This window comes from Microcaecilia unicolor, chromosome 5 (genome assembly GCF_901765095.1).
Source record: "Microcaecilia unicolor chromosome 5, aMicUni1.1, whole genome shotgun sequence".
NCBI classification, from domain to species: domain Eukaryota; kingdom Metazoa; phylum Chordata; class Amphibia; order Gymnophiona; family Siphonopidae; genus Microcaecilia; species Microcaecilia unicolor.
Window position 1 is genome coordinate 108,129,432 of NC_044035.1, and position 18,797 is coordinate 108,148,228.

The 18,797-nt window shown below is 42.4% G+C and overlaps 1 protein-coding gene across 1 annotated transcript in view; it reads left to right on the top strand.

Moving 5' to 3' along the window:
• The window catches only part of WDFY4 (WDFY family member 4), a 593,767-nt gene that overhangs the window by 394,242 nt on the left and 180,728 nt on the right, over nt 1-18,797 (top strand). Inside the window, exons 47-48 of the mRNA XM_030203170.1 lie at nt 12,401-12,486; nt 14,272-14,334. Coding sequence (XP_030059030.1) covers nt 12,401-12,486; nt 14,272-14,334 — 149 coding nt within the window. The remainder of the gene's footprint in view (nt 1-12,400; nt 12,487-14,271; nt 14,335-18,797) is intronic.

The following is an 18,797-nucleotide window of genomic DNA, read 5'->3' on the forward strand; positions in this document are numbered from 1 at the left end:
ATTGTTGCGCGTCCATTTTGGGTCTGAGACCTTACCGCCAGCCATTGTAAAATGTTCCAGCTCCCTTCTCAGTGGTAACTCTTACTTCTGTATCTTTAAACATGCGGTAATCATCTATGAGCAAAGAATGACGATTACTGTCTGGTTTCCACTGCCTGCAGGAAAATAAAAATGATTTTCCAGTGCGCGTAGCGGATGCACGTAAAAAATGAAATTATTGCGTGGGCCTCACGGTAGCCGGGCAGTAACTCCAAATTGACACTCGTTGGGCGTGCGTAGGTACCTATGCAGCTTAGTAAAAGGGCCCCTAAAAGAGAAAGATGTAACCTAACCGGGTATATACCACAAAGGCATAAAGAGGAAAGAATAGTAGAAGGGATACTAATGTACTTGTCCAGGTTGCTATATTTAAAGCATGTAACATGTTCCAGCTCCCTTCTCAGTGGTATCTCTTATTTCTGTATCTTTGTCCTGGAGTGATAACTTCATGAGGCAGACTCTTCTCAGTTCCACAGAGCAGCCTGCAATCCAATGGACAGCAGTAGATATCAGTATCAGTATTAATAAAAGACTTGTATACTGCTACAGTATATCCCTTTTCGGGTTCAATACGGTTCACAAATTTATCTAAGAACAATAATGATTTCTCATGTTGGCTTTCTGTAAGATGCAACAGTGTACTTGTCCTGCATATTACAATATGTCTTTTGTGCTTAATATACTGCTTTACTATATGAAATAGACACGTTGAGGTGAAAAATTTTTTAAATTGTTTTCCATATTCCAAAAAAAGGATATTACATACAGACATAGAAAATGACAGCAGATAAAAGCCATATCCAGTCTGCCCATCTGTATCAAGCACTATCTGTTCCTCCTCCTAAGTGATCCCACATGCATGTTCCACGTTTTCTTAAATTCAAATATAGTCCTCATCTCCACCACCTCTTATTAAGGAAGTAAAATAACATCTATGATATTGGCTCTATATCTAGGTTGCAGTTCCAAAAGCAGTTGGTTGGATATCCAGTCCTTCATGATTTCCCTGGGATCCCTACCACACAATGGGTCACAAGGAAAAGAGGCAGTCAGGCTATCTGACAACAATGGCCAAATAAACCAACTCCAAAAGTATACTAGTTTATGCTATCCACTGTTGCTCTGAATTCCTGCTCCCATGTTTTTCCCCAGAACCAAAGTGAAATACTTTTCTTACAATATTTGCTAAAAGGAAAAGGCTAAGGACCAAATTCTATAAACGGTGCTTTAAAAAATCAGTGCAGAAAAACCATGTGGTTAGTGTGATTCTATAAATTGTGCCTAAAATTATGCACAGTTTATAGAATATGCTCATGTGCCGTTCTTGCAACTAAAATTTAGGTGCACCCATTTAGGCCACCTAAAACCAAGCCTAAATACCTGCGCCTAAGTTAGGTATAGATCAGGTATATTCCATAATAGTGAGCATGTTTTTTTTTAACACCCACAACCCACCCACTCCACACCTATGGCCACACCTCTTTTTCACTACACACATGAGAATTTATGTGCACCACATTATAGAATACGCCTAGAAAGTTGTGCATAAAATCTAATTAAACCAATTAGTGCAGCTAATTGGCTGTTAAGTACTATTGGTGGCTGTTAAGTACTATTGGTGCTAATTGGCTTGTTAATCAATTAAGTTGTATGTGCAGTTTGGCCATGTGGCAAAATTAGCATGCACAACTTAAGGCACTCTTTATAGAATTTGGGGGTAAATGCCTAATGGCTCAAGTTTTAATAAAAGATCATATCTCCAGCACTTTGATTAGCTGTCCAAAACTCACTCCTTTTTTAAATATTTTGATGCATTAATCAACATATAAATCAGATTGACTGTCTTTTCTACTGTTACAATGTTTCTTATATGGATCTCCTTGTCCTTTTCTTTTTTCACTCCTTTCTGGTATTTGTGCTCTAAGGAATGTTTATTCTGTCATTACTTTTTATTTTCCTTCTAATATTTCCCTTTTTGTTGGTTAAGAAGTATTACTCACATTTTTCCTTTTTTAAAAAAAAGGATATTGTCATAGTTACCTACTCATTTTCTTAAGCAAGTGGATACTTGGTTATTGTGATTTGAAATTATATAAATAAAGAAGTAAAAACAAAATCAGATTGATGCTAGAGGGAGCTCAAGAGAGCACAGGAAAGCTCTGAAAGTGAGCTCTTCATAATTCTGGGAGATGTACTCCTTCAGAGTCCTGAAATATCAGGAAATGGATGCAGACAGTCTGGAAGACTTACAGAGGAAGCAGCACGAGTCTCAGAACACATGTGATGGTCATTCAGTACCTGGAGCCAATTAGCAATCTGCTGGTGAAGAAAACAAAAAGCTCAGAGGGAGGAAAAGCTACAAGATGATCAGGGAGAAAAACAGAGAGGTGGAATGCATTGGGCTTAGTTCTCAGACCCCTGAAAGGAGGTGAGGGATTTCTGGTGTTACAAAGGAATGAACAAACTGTTAGAATTTTGGAAAGCTGGCAAGAGGGTAATGAGCTTGCTGTATAAGATCATTCACCTAGTAGTTTGGAATACCTAGGGAGACGTTTGTGCTGGAGAAACATAAATAAGCAGATAGATGTTGCTCTATTGCCATTAGAAATAAACTCTTAAGGTGTGCCAGAGGGTTGTATATTAGCTGGAAAAAAAGAACTGACCAGGAACCCTAGATTAACATTGAGGCTAAGATATATGATATGCAGAGGCAGAGAAGCCAAAAGCTGCAAGTAAAGAGCTGTAGGTTTGCTATAGAAGTCAGTTAGAATTTTACAGCCCCCTAAGCTACAGTACCGTATAATGGAGAGTCAAACCAGCTGAAAAGGTGAAATTTTATTGCCTGTCTGGGAAATATACTTGGAATTAAGCGGTACAAGGAGTTGTAAGTTGGTTCTAGGTGTTAGATGGCACACTAAAGACCACAGGCTACAGTCTGTATCATGGAGAGACAGAACAGCTGTGATTGTGATTGTCTGTTAGGGATTCAAAGGTCAAGGGAAAGATGCAGAACCTCAGCTATCTCAAAAGGCATCCATTCAGTAACATATCTTTTTTAACAGAAGTAAAATAAGCTTGATTAAACACAAACAGTACCATATCAAGAGTTTTCTCCTCATTGCAGTAATAATAGATGAATTAGGAAAAACTTCCTAATCTCCCAAGGGAGATCATTGGGTCTTGAGGACTCTTTGCAGCGATGGTGTTAATCTGAAGGTACCTTCATATACAAAAAACTAATCATCCAAACTGTAAATCAGCCTCTTATATGGATTTGGTTTCTTTTTTTGACATTCAAAATATTAGAGAGATATTTTTCACCCACTACAGATAATTGTCCAGCACTGCCTCCAACTCAAACCACTAGAGACACAGCATGAATGAAAAGAAATACTTGTCTATTCCCATAAACAATTTCTCCCATCTGTCTAGCAATATCAGCATAGATCTTGTATAGTCCCTTCATTTTCTAGTTTTCCATGTTTTATTTTGTTTGATTTCTATTGATAACCTTTAAGAGTGGACTAACACAGCTACCACACCTCTCAGCATAAATCTTGAAAATATTTTACAAGCAGAAACCCGACCAATTCAGCCTGCAGAGCACTTACAGTGTGACACTCAATCCCTCTGCTAGTACTGTGAGACTTCCACTAGAGGTTGCAGCATCTGTTTTACACCAGCTGCCACAATGGTCAGGAGCAAGTGGGCATCGCTCCTGCCTATATGACCCCACCGGACCACCAGGTATTTAAAAGTAGGCCTGGGGGGGGGGGGGGAGCCTGTGGGTGTGAGGAAAAGAGGGGTTTGGGGTTGCAGGGGAGGGAAGTGGCAGTAGGAAAATACTAGTGCCCCAATCTGGAAGCTAAGTGGGCACTAGCCAATATTCAGATCAATACCTGATTAGATTTGTGGCAAAAAGGCTTTCGTAACTCTAGTCACTTATCATTGCCAGTTGAATTACCCACCATCTTGACACTGCCTGGGATCAAAAAACAGGTAAGATTTACCTTCAAGCAAAATTAAATACACACAAGGAAATGTCAACATATATATATAGCTCCGAGGGGCAAACCCTAGACTTAAGTACTAGAAATTATTTATACCTCTTCTGCGTAGATCATGACAAATCAAGAAAAATATGTATAGTAGATCCTATGAAAGTTTCAGTCATATGATTGAAGTATAAACACGTTATCCAGTTGTGAACAGGCTCCAAATCAAATGTAACTACAAGAGTAGTCCTTTGCTTGATGACTTCCAACGACAACTCCAAAAAGCCCATCAGATCCATGGTCCCTTCGTTTTCTAGTTTTCCAGCAGATCTCCCAGGCAAAGATACATAAATTGCTCTAATTGAAGGAGGCAAAGCCTCTGATTGCATTCCCAGCACTTCCATAAAATATTTACATACCATATCCATAGGTGTTATCGGAGGTGACTGAGGTAACTGATTCTCCAGATTGTCTATCTTTTGGTGCATAAGTTCTATATCTTTAATTAGAGCCACAGTGCCTTCTTGCAAAGATATTAGTTTATGCTTTACAGCGTCCATTAATAGAGCCTGATCAGCCTGCACCTTCTTAAAACTAGCACAGACACTTACAAAATGAGAAATCATACCATTAAGAAAAACATTTACTCCCTGAATGTTCTGTCAAAGTGACTCAATAGTCACAATGGCTGGTCTCCTTACCAGCAGCAGTCTGGCTTGCAAGGTCTTCTCTCTCCCACCCGGAGACAAGCTTACTGGGACCAGCTCTCTCACTAAGGGTGCAGAACCAGATTCTCGCTCAACTGAAGAGTTAATGACAAGAGGGGGTCCCTCCAGCGGAATCTCCAGCACAGCTACTAAACTGGATACACCAGGAAGTATAATCTTATGTTCAATCAGGGGGCCCCCTTTGCATACATACTTTAGAAATCTCTGTGTATTCTAGACTTACAACTTGTCTACTACAACGAAAATGGAAACTCTCCAACAGGAGTCTACTGACCCTTGTGCTGACCTAAAGCCTAGTTGTTGAAGACAGTTACTGGAGATTTAAGCCGAGACTGCAGATTGAGAAAAGATTTCTTCTTTTATGCCATTGTTTCTGACACATCCAGCACAATAAATACAGTGGTGGAAATAAGTATTTGATCCCTTGCTGATTTTGTAAGTTTGCCCACTGACAAAGACATGAGCAGCCCATAATTGAAGGGTAGGTTATTGGTAACAGTGAGAGATAGCACATCACAAATTAAATCCGGAAAATCACATTGTGGAAAGTATATGAATTTATTTGCATTCTGCAGAGGGAAATAAGTATTTAATCCCTCTGGCAAACAAGACCTAATACTTGGTGGCAAAACCCTTGTTGGCAAGCACAGCGGTCAGACGTCTTCTGTAGTTGATGATGAGGTTTGCACACATGTCAGGAGGAATTTTGGTCCACTCCTCTTTGCAGATCATCTCTAAATCATTAAGAGTTCTGGGCTGTCGCTTGGCAACTCGCAGCTTCAGCTCCCTCCATAAGTTTTCAATGGGATTAAGGTCTGGTGACTGGCTAGGCCACTCCATGACCCTAATGTGCTTCTTCCTGAGCCACTCCTTTGTTGCCTTGGCTGTATGTTTTGGGTCATTGTCGTGCTGGAAGACCCAGCCACGACCCATTTTTAAGGCCCTGGCGGAGGGAAGGAGGTTGTCACTCAGAATTGTACGGTACATGGCCCCATCCATTCTCCCATTGATGCGGTGAAGTAGTCCTGTGCCCTTAGCAGAGAAACACCCCCAAAACATAACATTTCCACCTCCATGCTTGACAGTGGGGACGGTGTTCTTTGGGTCATAGGCAGCATTTCTCTTCCTCCAAACACGGCGAGTTGAGTTCATGCCAAAGAGCTCAATTTTGTCTCATCTGACCACAGCACCTTCTCCCAATCACTCTCGGCATCATCCAGGTGTTCACTGGCAAACTTCAGACGGGCCGTCACATGTGCCTTCCGGAGCAGGGGGACCTTGCGGGCACTGCAGGATTGCAATCCGTTATGTCGTAATGTGTTACCAATGGTTTTCGTGGTGACAGTGGTCCCAGCTGCCTTGAGATCATTGACAAGTTCCCCCCTTGTAGTTGTAGGCTGATTTCTAACCTTCCTCATGATCAAGGATACCCCACGAGGTGAGATTTTGCGTGGAGCCCCAGATCTTTGTCGATTGACAGTCATTTTGTACTTCTTCCATTTTCTTACTATGGCACCAACAGTTGTCTCCTTCTCGCCCAGCGTCTTACTGATGGTTTTGTAGCCCATTCCAGCCTTGTGCAGGTGTATGATCTTGTCCCTGACATCCTTAGACAGCTCCTTGCTCTTGGCCATTTTGTAGAGGTTAGAGTCTGACTGATTCACTGAGTCTGTGGACAGGTGTCTTTCATACAGGTGACCATTGCCGACAGCTGTCTGTCATGCAGGTAACGAGTTGATTTGGAGCATCTACCTGGTCTGTAGGGGCCAGATCTCTTACTGGTTGGTGGGGGATCAAATACTTATTTCCCTCTGCAGAATGCAAATAAATTCATATACTTTCCACAATGTGATTTTCCGGATTTAATTTGTGATGTGCTATCTCTCACTGTTACCAATAACCTACCCTTCAATTATGGGCTGCTCATGTCTTTGTCAGTGGGCAAACTTACAAAATCAGCAAGGGATCAAATACTTATTTCCACCACTGTATGTTCTGGCCTTCGCAGGGAAGAAGTGTCTTTATCCTGTTTGCTGATAAAATTTCTTGCATCTGGGCATTTAACCATGCCACAACAGATATAAGATATTTGCTACTTGGTGTTGAATGACATGGGACACAGTGCACACTTTGAATTTGAAGGGTTTAGCAATTTGGATTTTTAAAAAGGATGGAATGAAGTTTTTAAAGAAGAACTGTCATGCCCACTCCTTCAACCCTTTTGCATAGTCAAATAATGCAAATGCTATTTTTCCAATTTCTGTTGTCCAAGTCTTCCATGTCAGATCAGAGCCTTTGTATTGCTGTAACATTGACCTGCTTAGATGGTTCAGATTTAAGCATTGTTTCCTCAAGCTGCTCAGTTCAGTGTTGAGAGGCCAAAACCTGGGTTGGTACTGATTCAAGATCATTTTAAATATGGGAAGTTTAGAGCTAAGTCTTTATCATATCCTTGAGACGCAGTCATTATTCCATCATGGAGGGTGTGAGCTAGCCCTGTACCTTGCTGTTACATTTTTCTCTGGGGTAAGTGAACCCGTTTTGTGCCACTTCAGACTAGAACCTGACCAAAACCAGGATCTTTCGTTTCTTCCGAAACTGAATCTGCGACTGAAATTGGCCGCTTGTTTTCAGCAGAAACCAAAGTCGAAAATGAAATTGCCACCTGGACCCTGATGGTGGCTCCACCCCCTCTTGGGCCTACCTTTTCATTAGTGGGTAGTGGGAAAAGGAGAGTCCCCACTAACTCCTGCAAATTTGCATGCCTGGCTCAGAAAATGGCATCTGGGACTTCCAGCAGCAGTCTTGTGACTCTGCTGCAGGATGTTCCAGCAGCCATTTTAAGAATGGAACAGGCATGGGCAAGAGCAAACCTCACTCGCTGTTACCCATACCAATTCCAAACTCAATATGGCTGCTGGGATCTCCAGCAGTGGTCTCATGAGACTGCCGCTGGACATCCCGGAAGCCATTTTCTGAGCCAAGTGTGCAGAGGAACAGGAGTTAGTGGGAACGCTCCTGTGCCCACTACCCACCAATAAAAAGGAAGGCCCAGGAGGGGGCTGATGCTGGGTAGAGGTGTGCTCCAGAGGGGGGCTACCACGGGGGGAACTGCCACCATTGCATGGTTGGGAGAGGTGAGATGCCGCAGGCAGGCCCGTCTTCTGCAGGAAGGGGGGTTGAGAGTGATCGTGGCAGGGGAGAGAGTTTCAGCTTCAACCAAAAATGCACTGGCATTTTTGGCTGAAACCCAAACCCGAATTTTTTGGGCCAGTTTTGATGCTGAACCCGAAATCAAAATTCAGTTGGTCTCTACTTTAGATGGGGAAGAGAAATAAATGCAATGATATTTTTCACTGTCTTATTCTTTTGATTCAATATAAAAAGACTCCATTGGCTGGGTCTTCCCTTTTATTTGAATTCACTTACTATTCCCTATTCTCCAGTCCATTTACTTCTTTCTCTAAATGATCACTGCCTTGTTCTATGAGGCCCAAAACTCGCTCAGTTGGAATTTACTAAAAATCATGCTTTCATTCTTGCTGCCCCTTATTTTTGGAATTCACTTACCCTGCATATTTGTGCAGTTCCTTCTTTTAAGGCATTCAAAGCTTCACTAAAGGCTTGGCTTTTACAGGATCTGTTGCTGTTGCTTTTAGGTCCTAATTAAAAGTCCTTACTCTCCTCTTACTCATCTCTTCCCTTCCTTAGTTTGCTTTATTTTTAGGTTGCTTATCTGCTGGATGTGTACCTTTCCTATCAAAATTTTAGTTCTTTTCTTTTTAATATTGATTTTAATTATTGTAAACCACTGAGACCTGCTAGTTTCATTATCAGTATAGCAAATTTTAAATAAACTACTGGACTTCTGATTTTAGTTTGCCCAACGTCTTATCTTCGTGTAAGCCAATGGTTTCCAAACCTGGTCCTGGAGGCACCCCAGCCAGTCAGATTTTCAGATATCTATCATGAATATTCATGGGAGAGATTTGCATGCATTGGAGGCAGTGCTGGGGCTGGGGTGCCTCCAGGAGCAGGTTTTGGGCCCACTGGTGTAAGCTCTCAAAAAAGATATAGTGGAATTAGAAAAGGAACAGTGAAGGGCAACAAAAATGATAAAGGAGATGGGATGACTTCCCTATGAGGAAAGGCTGAAGAAGCTAGGGCTCTTCATCTTGGAAAAAATATGGCTGAGGGGAGATATGATAGAGGTCTATAAAATAATGAGTGGAGTGGAACTGGTTGACGTGAATTGTTTGTTTACTCTTTTCAAAAATACTAGGACTAGGGAGCATGCAATGAAGCTACAAAGTAGTAAATTTAAAATGCATCAGAGAAAATTTTTCTTCACTCAATGTGTAATTAAACTCTGGAATTCGTTGTCAAAGAATGTGGTAAACACGGTTAGCTTAGCAGGGTTTAAAAAAGGGTTGGACAGCTTCCTAAAGGAAATATCCATAGACCATTATTAAAATGACTTGGGGAAAATCCACTGCTTATTTCTGAGATAAACAGCATGAAATGTATTGAACTTCCTTGCGATCTTGCCAGGTGTTTGTGACCTGGATTGGCCATTGTTGGAAACAGGATGCTGGGCGTGATGGGCATTTAGCCTGTCCCAGTGTGGCAATACTTATGTACTTAAAGGGCTGAAAGAGAAAATAGGAAGTATTATGGTCTTTTATTAAACAGATTCCTTTGGTGCTTTAAGCTTGTAGAGCTCTTTTTCATAGGATCTCAGCAGAGGTTACATTAGCACATCTTAATACACTGCAAAAGGGACAAGCGGAGGTGGAAAAATAGACAAATAAGACTGGGTAACAAAAGAGTTGAGATATATTTTGCATTTTGCTGACAATTCTTTATAGTACTGACAGTATTGCTTGTCAGACTCATTGAAAAAAATTTTTTTGCCTACACATGAATGTGATACCTACTTGGCTAGATCTTGAGACTCCAGAAGAAGGCTTTAATAGCCAAAACATAGATCTGTGTTGAGCCTGGATCGACAGACTTACACATACTTATTTTTATGGTATATTGCACGAGTCTGAACCTATCAAACATATAAACGGCGAGTGACCGTACTCACTCGCAAATGCGCAGTAGAGACTTCCCTCTCTGTCCCGCCCCCGCGTCAATACTTGATGATGGGGGGCGGGACAGAGAGGGAAACTGCGTGAAGGGGATGGAACTGCCGAGGTCGCCACCGCTCCCCCTCCCCCCCCGAGGTCGCCGTCACTGGTACCCCCCCGGAGTCGCCACTGCCGCCACCCCTCCACCCGGCCCGTCTCTTCGCTATTCAACTTACATCTCCACAGCAGGCAGATCAGCTGAGCTGCCGTTGGCCTTCCTTCCCTGCCTGTGTCCCGCCCTCACCGACGTTACGTCACACGAGGGCGGGACACAGGCAGAGAAGGAAGGCCGACAGGAGCTCAGCTGATCTGCCTGCTGCGGAGATGTAAGTTGAATAGCGAAGAGACGGGCCAGGTGGAGGGGTGGCGGCGGCGACTCAGGGCTGGGGGGGTACCAGCAGCGGCGAACTCGGAGGGGGCAGCGGCGACCCACTAGCCCGTTTTAACGGGCTCAACGGCTAGTTAACTTATTATTTTATTGTTGTCGATTTTATATTGCGTTAAATTTTAAAGTTGGAATCGAATTGATCTCTGTCTACTTTCTTCCATTTGACATATTTTTACTCATAGGGGTGTGTTTGCTTGTTTTTCTTATATTGCAATACCATAGACCCCAGTTGATCTCTGGCTTTCCACTCATTTATTTGCCACTAGGCATGCACTGTGTGTGTGTCTCTTGCTTTCTTGGACTGTGTTACTAAATTACTTATTCTTTACTGAAAGGCCATTCCATGTGCCCGCCATCTTTTCTGTGAAATTACTGCTCATAGATATTTTGGTAATCTGCTTCTTAAAAATGCATCAGCACAAACCATCAAGAAAGAGCACTGATGTGATAAACATACTATACATTTCTTCCATTCTTTAGTGAACGTTAATGCACATTCATCATTTCAAAGACAAAAAAAATATCGGATTTCTATATGAGCTATTCTAAACCCATGGGATGCCTGTTGAAATGGAATAGGTGAAAATGTGCTTGGTTCACCCCTGGTGGATACATTTTGACACAAGCCTAAAAGTGAATGCTTTAGCACAATTATAATTGAAACTTTTTGATATCAAGTAGATTAAGTGTATTATAAATAATTTCCTTGTTTTTGAGGCACTTTTACTAAGCAGTGTTAGGATCTAATACTCACCTAACGCAGCGTGAAAATAGTGTACTGTGGGATGTGCTCAGGTATCCTACAATAAATGTCAAATCTACGTACTCTAACCCCCTGGGTGGGTCAGGAGGCAGAGAACGGGAGTTCGTAAACAGTTCAGCTACATTACTGCTTGCTAAGTAATTAGCACAGGAATACCTCATGAGCCCTTACTACCTACAAAATGAGTGGCATTAAGTGCTTATGTGGTCATTTTTTTTAAATGGACACACTAATAGCAGCATTAGCCCACGGCCACTAATACAAAAATAGAAAGTCAGTCATTTTACAGCTGCAGTAAAAATGACCTTAGGGGCCATTTTACTAAAGGGTTGGTGCTTGGCAGCAGGCTTGTTGTGCACCAATCTGGAACTACTGCCGGGCTACAGCAGCATGCACCATTTCTGGCGCTACAAAAATATTTTCTATTTTTTGTAGCACTGGTGCTTACCTGGCAGTAATGGGGCAGCGCCGGGTTGGCGTGGGAGCCCTTACTGCCACTTCAATGGGTGGCGGTAAGTGCTCCCCCCGAACTGGCTGCGCAGTAAGTGGTTCACTTACCGCACGGCCATTTCTTTTTGGGAAAAAAGGCAGCCTTTTAGTGCTACTTTAAAAGGGGGCCTTAGCTCACAAATGCTGATGCTAGCGCAGACCTCCTTTTACTGCAGCTTAGCAAATGGACCCCTTAGTGCATGGGAAAGACCTGTATAAAGGTGCACTAAGGCCACTTTGTGACACACTTAGAAAAAGGAGCCCTTTGTTTTTTTTTAAATATTTTAATAAAGATGATTATTCCAGTACTTTTCCATCACAAACCAAGGTGCCCTTTTACAGAGCGGCGGTAAGCCTAATGCGGGCTTACTGCTCTGTCTTTCTGGACTATCGCCGGCCCAACATGGCCACTGGGGGTAATTCCGCCCTGAGCACGTGCCATTTTTGTAAAAAAAATAAACCACAGGAAATGGGTAGAGCGTTGGCAACCTGGCAGTAATCGAGCATCGTCACATGCTGCCCGGTTACTGCCGGGTTAGCGCCGGAGCCCTCCACATGGTGGCCTTTTTTTTGGGGGGGGGGGGGCGTTTATTATCTGCAGGAAAAGGGCCCTGGAGTGCGGGAAAAATGGCCCTCGCTGCCAGCGCAGGGTCCTTTTTCCCGCAGCTTAGTAAAAGGACCCCAAATTTGAAAGCATAAGATAAGGGTAAGAAAGATCACAAACACAAAAGTGAGACTGGAAAAAGAAATACCAGCAAGGTATATAGCTGAATATTGATAGGTGGAACGGAATTTAAATTTAACAATAAATTTGATGATGATAAGTTATTGATATTCCTTGTGTACTTTATTTTTAATTTTAGGACATTGCTCTAGAAATATTCTTCAAAAATGGGCATTCCAAGTTTCTTGTCTTTCATAACAAGGATCGGACAGAAGCCTTTAAAAGGTAACTTAAGATAAATGTTTGATATAGTCTTTGTTAGAAAAGTACACAACATATTTTTATGTGTATTTTCATCCAAGCTATATGATCAAGTCTGAACATCGAAGATGCTGGTATAACTTTATTTGGATAACTTATCCAAATAGGGGTGGATTCTATATATAGCACTAAAAAAAATGGCACTGAAAAAAGCTATTCTATAAGCTGTGCTTAAAGTTAGGCATGGTTTATAAAATAACTTTTATGCCCAGGAATTATTGCCTATCTTTAGGCATGGCCATTTGCACCAACTGAAATGTGGTGCAAATGTACGCACCTAAATTAGGCGTGTATCCCTCCCCTTATTCTATAACAACGCAAGTAAATGCTAAGAATGCCCCCATTCCACTTATGACCCTCCCATTTCTGCACCCCCTTTTTTTCACTTATGTGTAAAATTTAGGCATGGATCCTGTGCCTAACTTTCCACACATAAATTCCAATTAAATCTAATTAGTGCCAATAATTGTTTTAACAGCAAATTATTGGTGCTAAAGCTCATTTTTCAATTACATTGCGTGCGAAAGGTTTAGTAACCTTTATAGAATTGGGGGATAAAATTATCCTTGCTATTTCTGCATTCATACTTGAATGTGGGAATTATATGGCAAGCAAATGAATTTTATCACTCTCCATATAGCTTCTGGTCCCACCCTGACTTCCCTTATTCCCACCCCACTTTCAAATGATAAATTTTGGCCATATAGGACCTGTTCCGGGTGGGTCCACCACTTGCCCCGCCGCCACCCCGCTTACTTGTCCTGCACTCCTGCTCCAGGCTATCACTGTGCACAGCAAACTTCTCCAGGGCCATGCGCTAGCATTGCTCTCCTGTTCCTGTGTGCGGCAGCGCCACAGAGCAGAGTTTTTCCTTCCTTCCTTCCTTCCTTCCTTCCTTCCTTCCTGCTGCATCCAAAGAGGCTGTTTGGACATGGCAGGAAGGAAGTACTCTACTCTGCGACGCTGCTGTGCACAGGAACAGGAGAGTAATGCTTACGCCGGGTGGGCCCCCCATGGTTGCCGGGCCCTGGGGAATTTCCCCCCCCCCCCCCCCCTCTCGGTGGCCCTGCATTACACACAAGTATACCAGTTCGAGTGGGATATGGACCTGGGCCCCCTTCTCTGCAGTCCACTGCACTGACCACTAGGCTACTCCTAGGACCTGCCCACTGCTCTAACAAGAATGGCCATCACATGTGAAGCTGTCATAGAGCCTGATATGTCTTGTCACTGTCACATCTTGGGGGGGGGGGGGGGTGAGACGGGACCTGTGACTACTGGGAGAGTAAGAGGGGTTATGCCTTAATCCCTCCAGTGGTCACTTATTCGTGATTGAAACAGATCTAGCCAAAAAGTCTTAATTTTGGCCCTAGACATTTTAGTTTTGTTTCATTATTGCAGAAAAAATGTCTTTCTTTTGGTACCACCCATGTCCTGACCAGGTCCTTCCTAAAACACCCCCACACACACACACACAATACAATGCCCCTGTGAAATTTGGACTAACTTTGGACAAAAATATCTAAAATCAGAGTGCTGAAAACCGCAGCTTGGATTTTGAGAGAAAAACGTCCATCTTTTATCTAATGACATTTTTTGGATGTTTTTTTGTTTCAATTTATTTTGAAAATGAGCTCCATAGTATCTCTTAATTAAATTAGTTCAAGATACTTAGACAAGTCAGGTAATGTTTTCAAAATACATGTCATTTAAATTGTACATCTAATTCTATTAACTTCTTTTGCTTAGATTTTGCTCCATCATACCTCCTTTGAAATCAAAAGGTGTGACAGAAGATTCCATAAATATCTGGTAAAAATTTCCTCATTTTACTTTCTGGCTCATAATTCTGAATGTAATGCAATACGTTTCTCACTTTCCAGATGGACAGTATGATTGATTACTTAATAGACTTATATTGCTTCCTATTGATTCATGTTAATTGACTTCATTTGATGCTGATTGTTATGGACTGCTGGTGATTAATGTTGATTGCCATTATAGTAGTTTGACTGAGAGATTGATTTAGTAATGGATCAAGAGCAGTGGGGATTCTTTAAAGCTGACTTCTAAATACCTTTAAGTTTATTTATTTTAGAAAGTATTTTATGACTGGCATAAATGTATTAAATACATGTGGTTGCATTTTACTCTTGTCTTTTGCATTAAAATACATTGTAAAGCATGACGTGGACATAAAATAGTACTGTTTACCATGCTCTTTTCTCAGTCCCAGGCTGGCTGCACTTACCACAAGAGCACTGGTGGTAGGGAATCTCTCCTAAAACTTTTCTTTCATTGGTGACACAGTTGGGGACTCAATAAATGGCATCATCACTTTCCCTTCCCTTGACTCCATCTCCTAACGTCATCAGCTCTCCTTCCCTTCCCCACTTCCTTGCACCATCAACTTCTATTTCTTCCCCCTTACAACCTTGGCATCATCAATTTCTCCCCTCTACCCCCAACTAATGCAATCATAATCTCCCTGCAGAATTGTCTTTGGCTGACAGGAGACATCAAGTGAGGTGCATTTCTTACTTGTTTTCTCCTCCTCTTTCAACTTCCCTTTGAACCTGGAACCACATAGGGCACCATAGACTTATGTGAGCCAGTGACTCCACATGCTGCTGATGTCAGAAGGAATCTAGCAGAGGAAAGAACAGCAGCTGGTAAGAAGCATTGCTTGCTGACCTCTCTTGCCAGTGGAAGGGAATTTCTCAGAAGTCAGGAGAAAGAAAAAGAGGAAGGATTTGCTGCATGGATTGGCAGCTGTGGTCCACAAGTTTCTTGATAGATGGTAGACCTAAGATTCTGTCACTTGTGCATTAGAGGAGGTGCACTTAGATGGCAGGTCTATGAGTGGGTGCCTCCTTTTAGGTACCAAGATTCCATTAGAAAATACTAGCGCAGGGGTGTAGTTGGGTTTTCAGGATTTCCCTAATGAGTATGCATGAGATCTATTTGCATACAATGGAGGCTGTGCATGCAAATAGATCTTGTGCATATTCATTGGGGAAATCCTGAAACCCGACTGGATTGCAGCCCTCGAGGACCGAGGTTGGACAACCCTGTACTATCGTAACCCAGCATCAACACGCCTTACATCTAGGCACCATCGTTACTCCAGCCATAGCCCTATTGTAATAGTGTATGCTGAATTTAGATGTAATCTACGGTATTCTGTACATTATAAATGAAACTTGGAGCACCACCGATGTTGCACCATGCTCTGCCTGCTTGCATTTGTGCCCTATAGCACATACATGCACCCTTATAGCATAGTGCATAGGGAACTTACACACATACGTTCTACTTTTTCTGCATTTACACATTCAAAGGGGGTGCACATACTCATGAGTGTCTGGTTATAGACTTGCCCTTTTAGGGGGGAATTATATAAATGGTGACTACAGTTGCATGCGCAATTGTGGCTGAGCAGCAAAATTGCATGCGCAACTTAATTGTTTAACAAGCTAATCAGTGCCGATAATTGGCCACTAGCAATCAATTGTCGGCACTAGTTAGCACTAAATAGAATTTACGTGCGCAGCTTTCTAAGCATATTCTGTAAAGTGGTGCACGTAAATTCTAATGTGCGGATCACAGAAGGGACGGGCCATGGTTAGGGCTTGGGTGTTCCTAAAAACTATGTGCAGTGTTATAGAATATCCCGATCTGCACTTAACTTAGGCACATGTATTTACACCAGGTTTTAGTTGGTGTAAATGCTTGCACCTAAATTTTCATCATATGGCCGGGCGTTACATGTATTCTATAAACTTTACCTAACTTTAGGCGAGGTTTAGGTGTTAGGTGTGGTGAATTTCAGCGCTGATTTGTTCAGCACCATATATAGAATTCCCCCCCCCCCTTAATGCTTTCTCAAGAAGAGGCATTAAGGAGGTAGGTTCTATAAGGAGCCTCTTAAATTTAGGTGGCACATGCACTTAAATGCTGATGCTCTAGACATTTACGCACATATAGAAACATATATGCATAAATGGCAATAATCCAGCTATGTATTATTCTGTAGGTACACACATATCTTCAATAGTGTGTACTTTGGAGGTGTATATTCACATGGGCGGAGTCTGGGCGGGACACACGCTTCACATGCATAACTTATCCAATATGTATAATCTCCTGAATCAAGGCATAGTGAGTGCAAACATTTACTATACTTTAGTAAAAGGGCTACTTAAAGTTCAAAAAGTGTCCAAAAGATGTAAAAATACACCATTTATTATTTTACTTTTTACTTATCTACGTCCCCCTTTTTTTCTGTTGGAGACAGGCTGTAGGAGCAACTGCAGGATCTAAACTAGGCCAGCTCTAATTGCTCAGCAGCAAAACATTGGTTGGGGAAGGGTATTGTTGACAGTTAAATGCAGGGGCATAGCCAACAGCCCACTTTTTCTTGTTTTTGAGGGGAACCGGGTTGGACTGGGCGGGGGCACCCATTTCTCTCTGCTCTCTTGCCCCTCCCCCCCATTAAAATTTTACCTTTGCTGGTGGGAATGCCTAAGCCTTGCCAGCTGAGGAGCTCCATGGCCTGAATCTCCCTGGTACAAAGAAGATCAGCCACCAACACTCTTAATGCATGCTCAGTCTTCACTGCAAACGTCTTCATACCTGGGGAGATTTGGGCTGTGCAGCTCTTCGACTAGTGGGGCTTGGGCATTTCCACCAGCCATTCACGGTACTGCAGTTTGGGGAGAGCCCTAGCCCAAAGTGTGTGTGTGTAGGGGGGCAGGCCCCCAAGGCCCCCCCTTAGCTACGCCACTGTAAAGAATGGAAAATATTCATTATCACTTTCAAAAACTGACTTTAAAATACGAGTTTGAAGTTTTATACACTTACCCCCGATATTCAAAACCATTTAACCATCAGGAACGGCAACTGGCTGGTTAAACGCTACTGAGCTGGCTATCTGGCAATATTCAGTGGGAGATAGCCGGCTGTCTCCCTTTGACTATTACCAGTTAGTGGCTATCAGCCAGTTATATCACCTGATATTACTGGCTATCCACTGATTTTTAGCGTGAGTTTGGTGGCCATATTTGACCATGTGAATACCTGGAATATCTTTGGCTGGTTCAAACTTAAACAGCCAGCGCTGAATATCGACTTGGCCAGTAAAATTTATTCTTATACATCTTTTGGTGCAAAGCCCATTTTTGTTGTCTTCCTCTGAACCGCCTCATTTTTACTGCCGGGGCGGGAGTCAGAAGTTAGGCAGGCAGTGGTGATATCCAATGCTGGTACCCGCATAGCTGACCATGAAAGCTGTACATCATATATAGCAGTCCTAACTTTGCCTGGTTAAAGAGGCAGGTAAGGCACTATGAGTCATACTTAGAAGGCTTCCAGGCACTGCCAAAGACACAGATATTCAATATCTGTGCCCGGATAGAGCCCAATAGTAAATATTCAGGGTCTAGTTTAGCCGGCAGCAATCAGTGTTAAAAAAAAAAATGCTGACTGCCACTGGGTGAATATTGACCCCATAAATTTTAAAAATGTAGTAATAATGGTTTGGGAGATTATAGGCCTCATACCTCATCCTATTTGCTTTTCTTTCTTCTAATTGTCTTCTCTGCCTAATCACACTCAGTTCCTCCCTTTTGGCTTACAACCGGGGGATCCTTTTAAACCTCCTTCAGTCAGCTTATGAAAGTCATCCGATCATTTCATACAGAGGTGAACATTAAGAATGTGGTGATTTTCAGCTCCGCTGTAATTAGGAGTAAGATTAGATTCTTACTCAGGAATGAATAAAGACAGTGATCTGTACTTTCTTTTAAAATTGCAGTTATTACATAAGTGGGGAAATCTTGTTGAGGCAGGGAAGTTTTGGAAGGTTGTGCAGTCATTGATCCTTACAGGATTAGATGACTGTAACCTGGTTTACCACGGCGTGCCCACTAATTTTTGTTACATTTGTACCCCACGCTTTCCCACTCATGGCAGGCTAAATGCGGCTTACATGGGGCAATGGAGGGTTAAGTGACTTGCCTAGAGTCACAAGGAGCTGCCTGTGCCTGAAGTGGGAATCGAACTCAGTTCCTCAGGACCAAAGTTCACCACCCTAACCACTAGGTCACTCCTCCACTAATGTTCTAGGAGTATCACAAACATTTCAAAATTGCTACTGCCTGACTGGAAACTGGATGAGCTGTAAGAAAACAGGTTAAGGATCTTCAAAAAGCAGACTGAAGGTGTCCAATGTTTGAAATATAATTTCTTGAAAGAAGACTCTATAAGGTACCCTG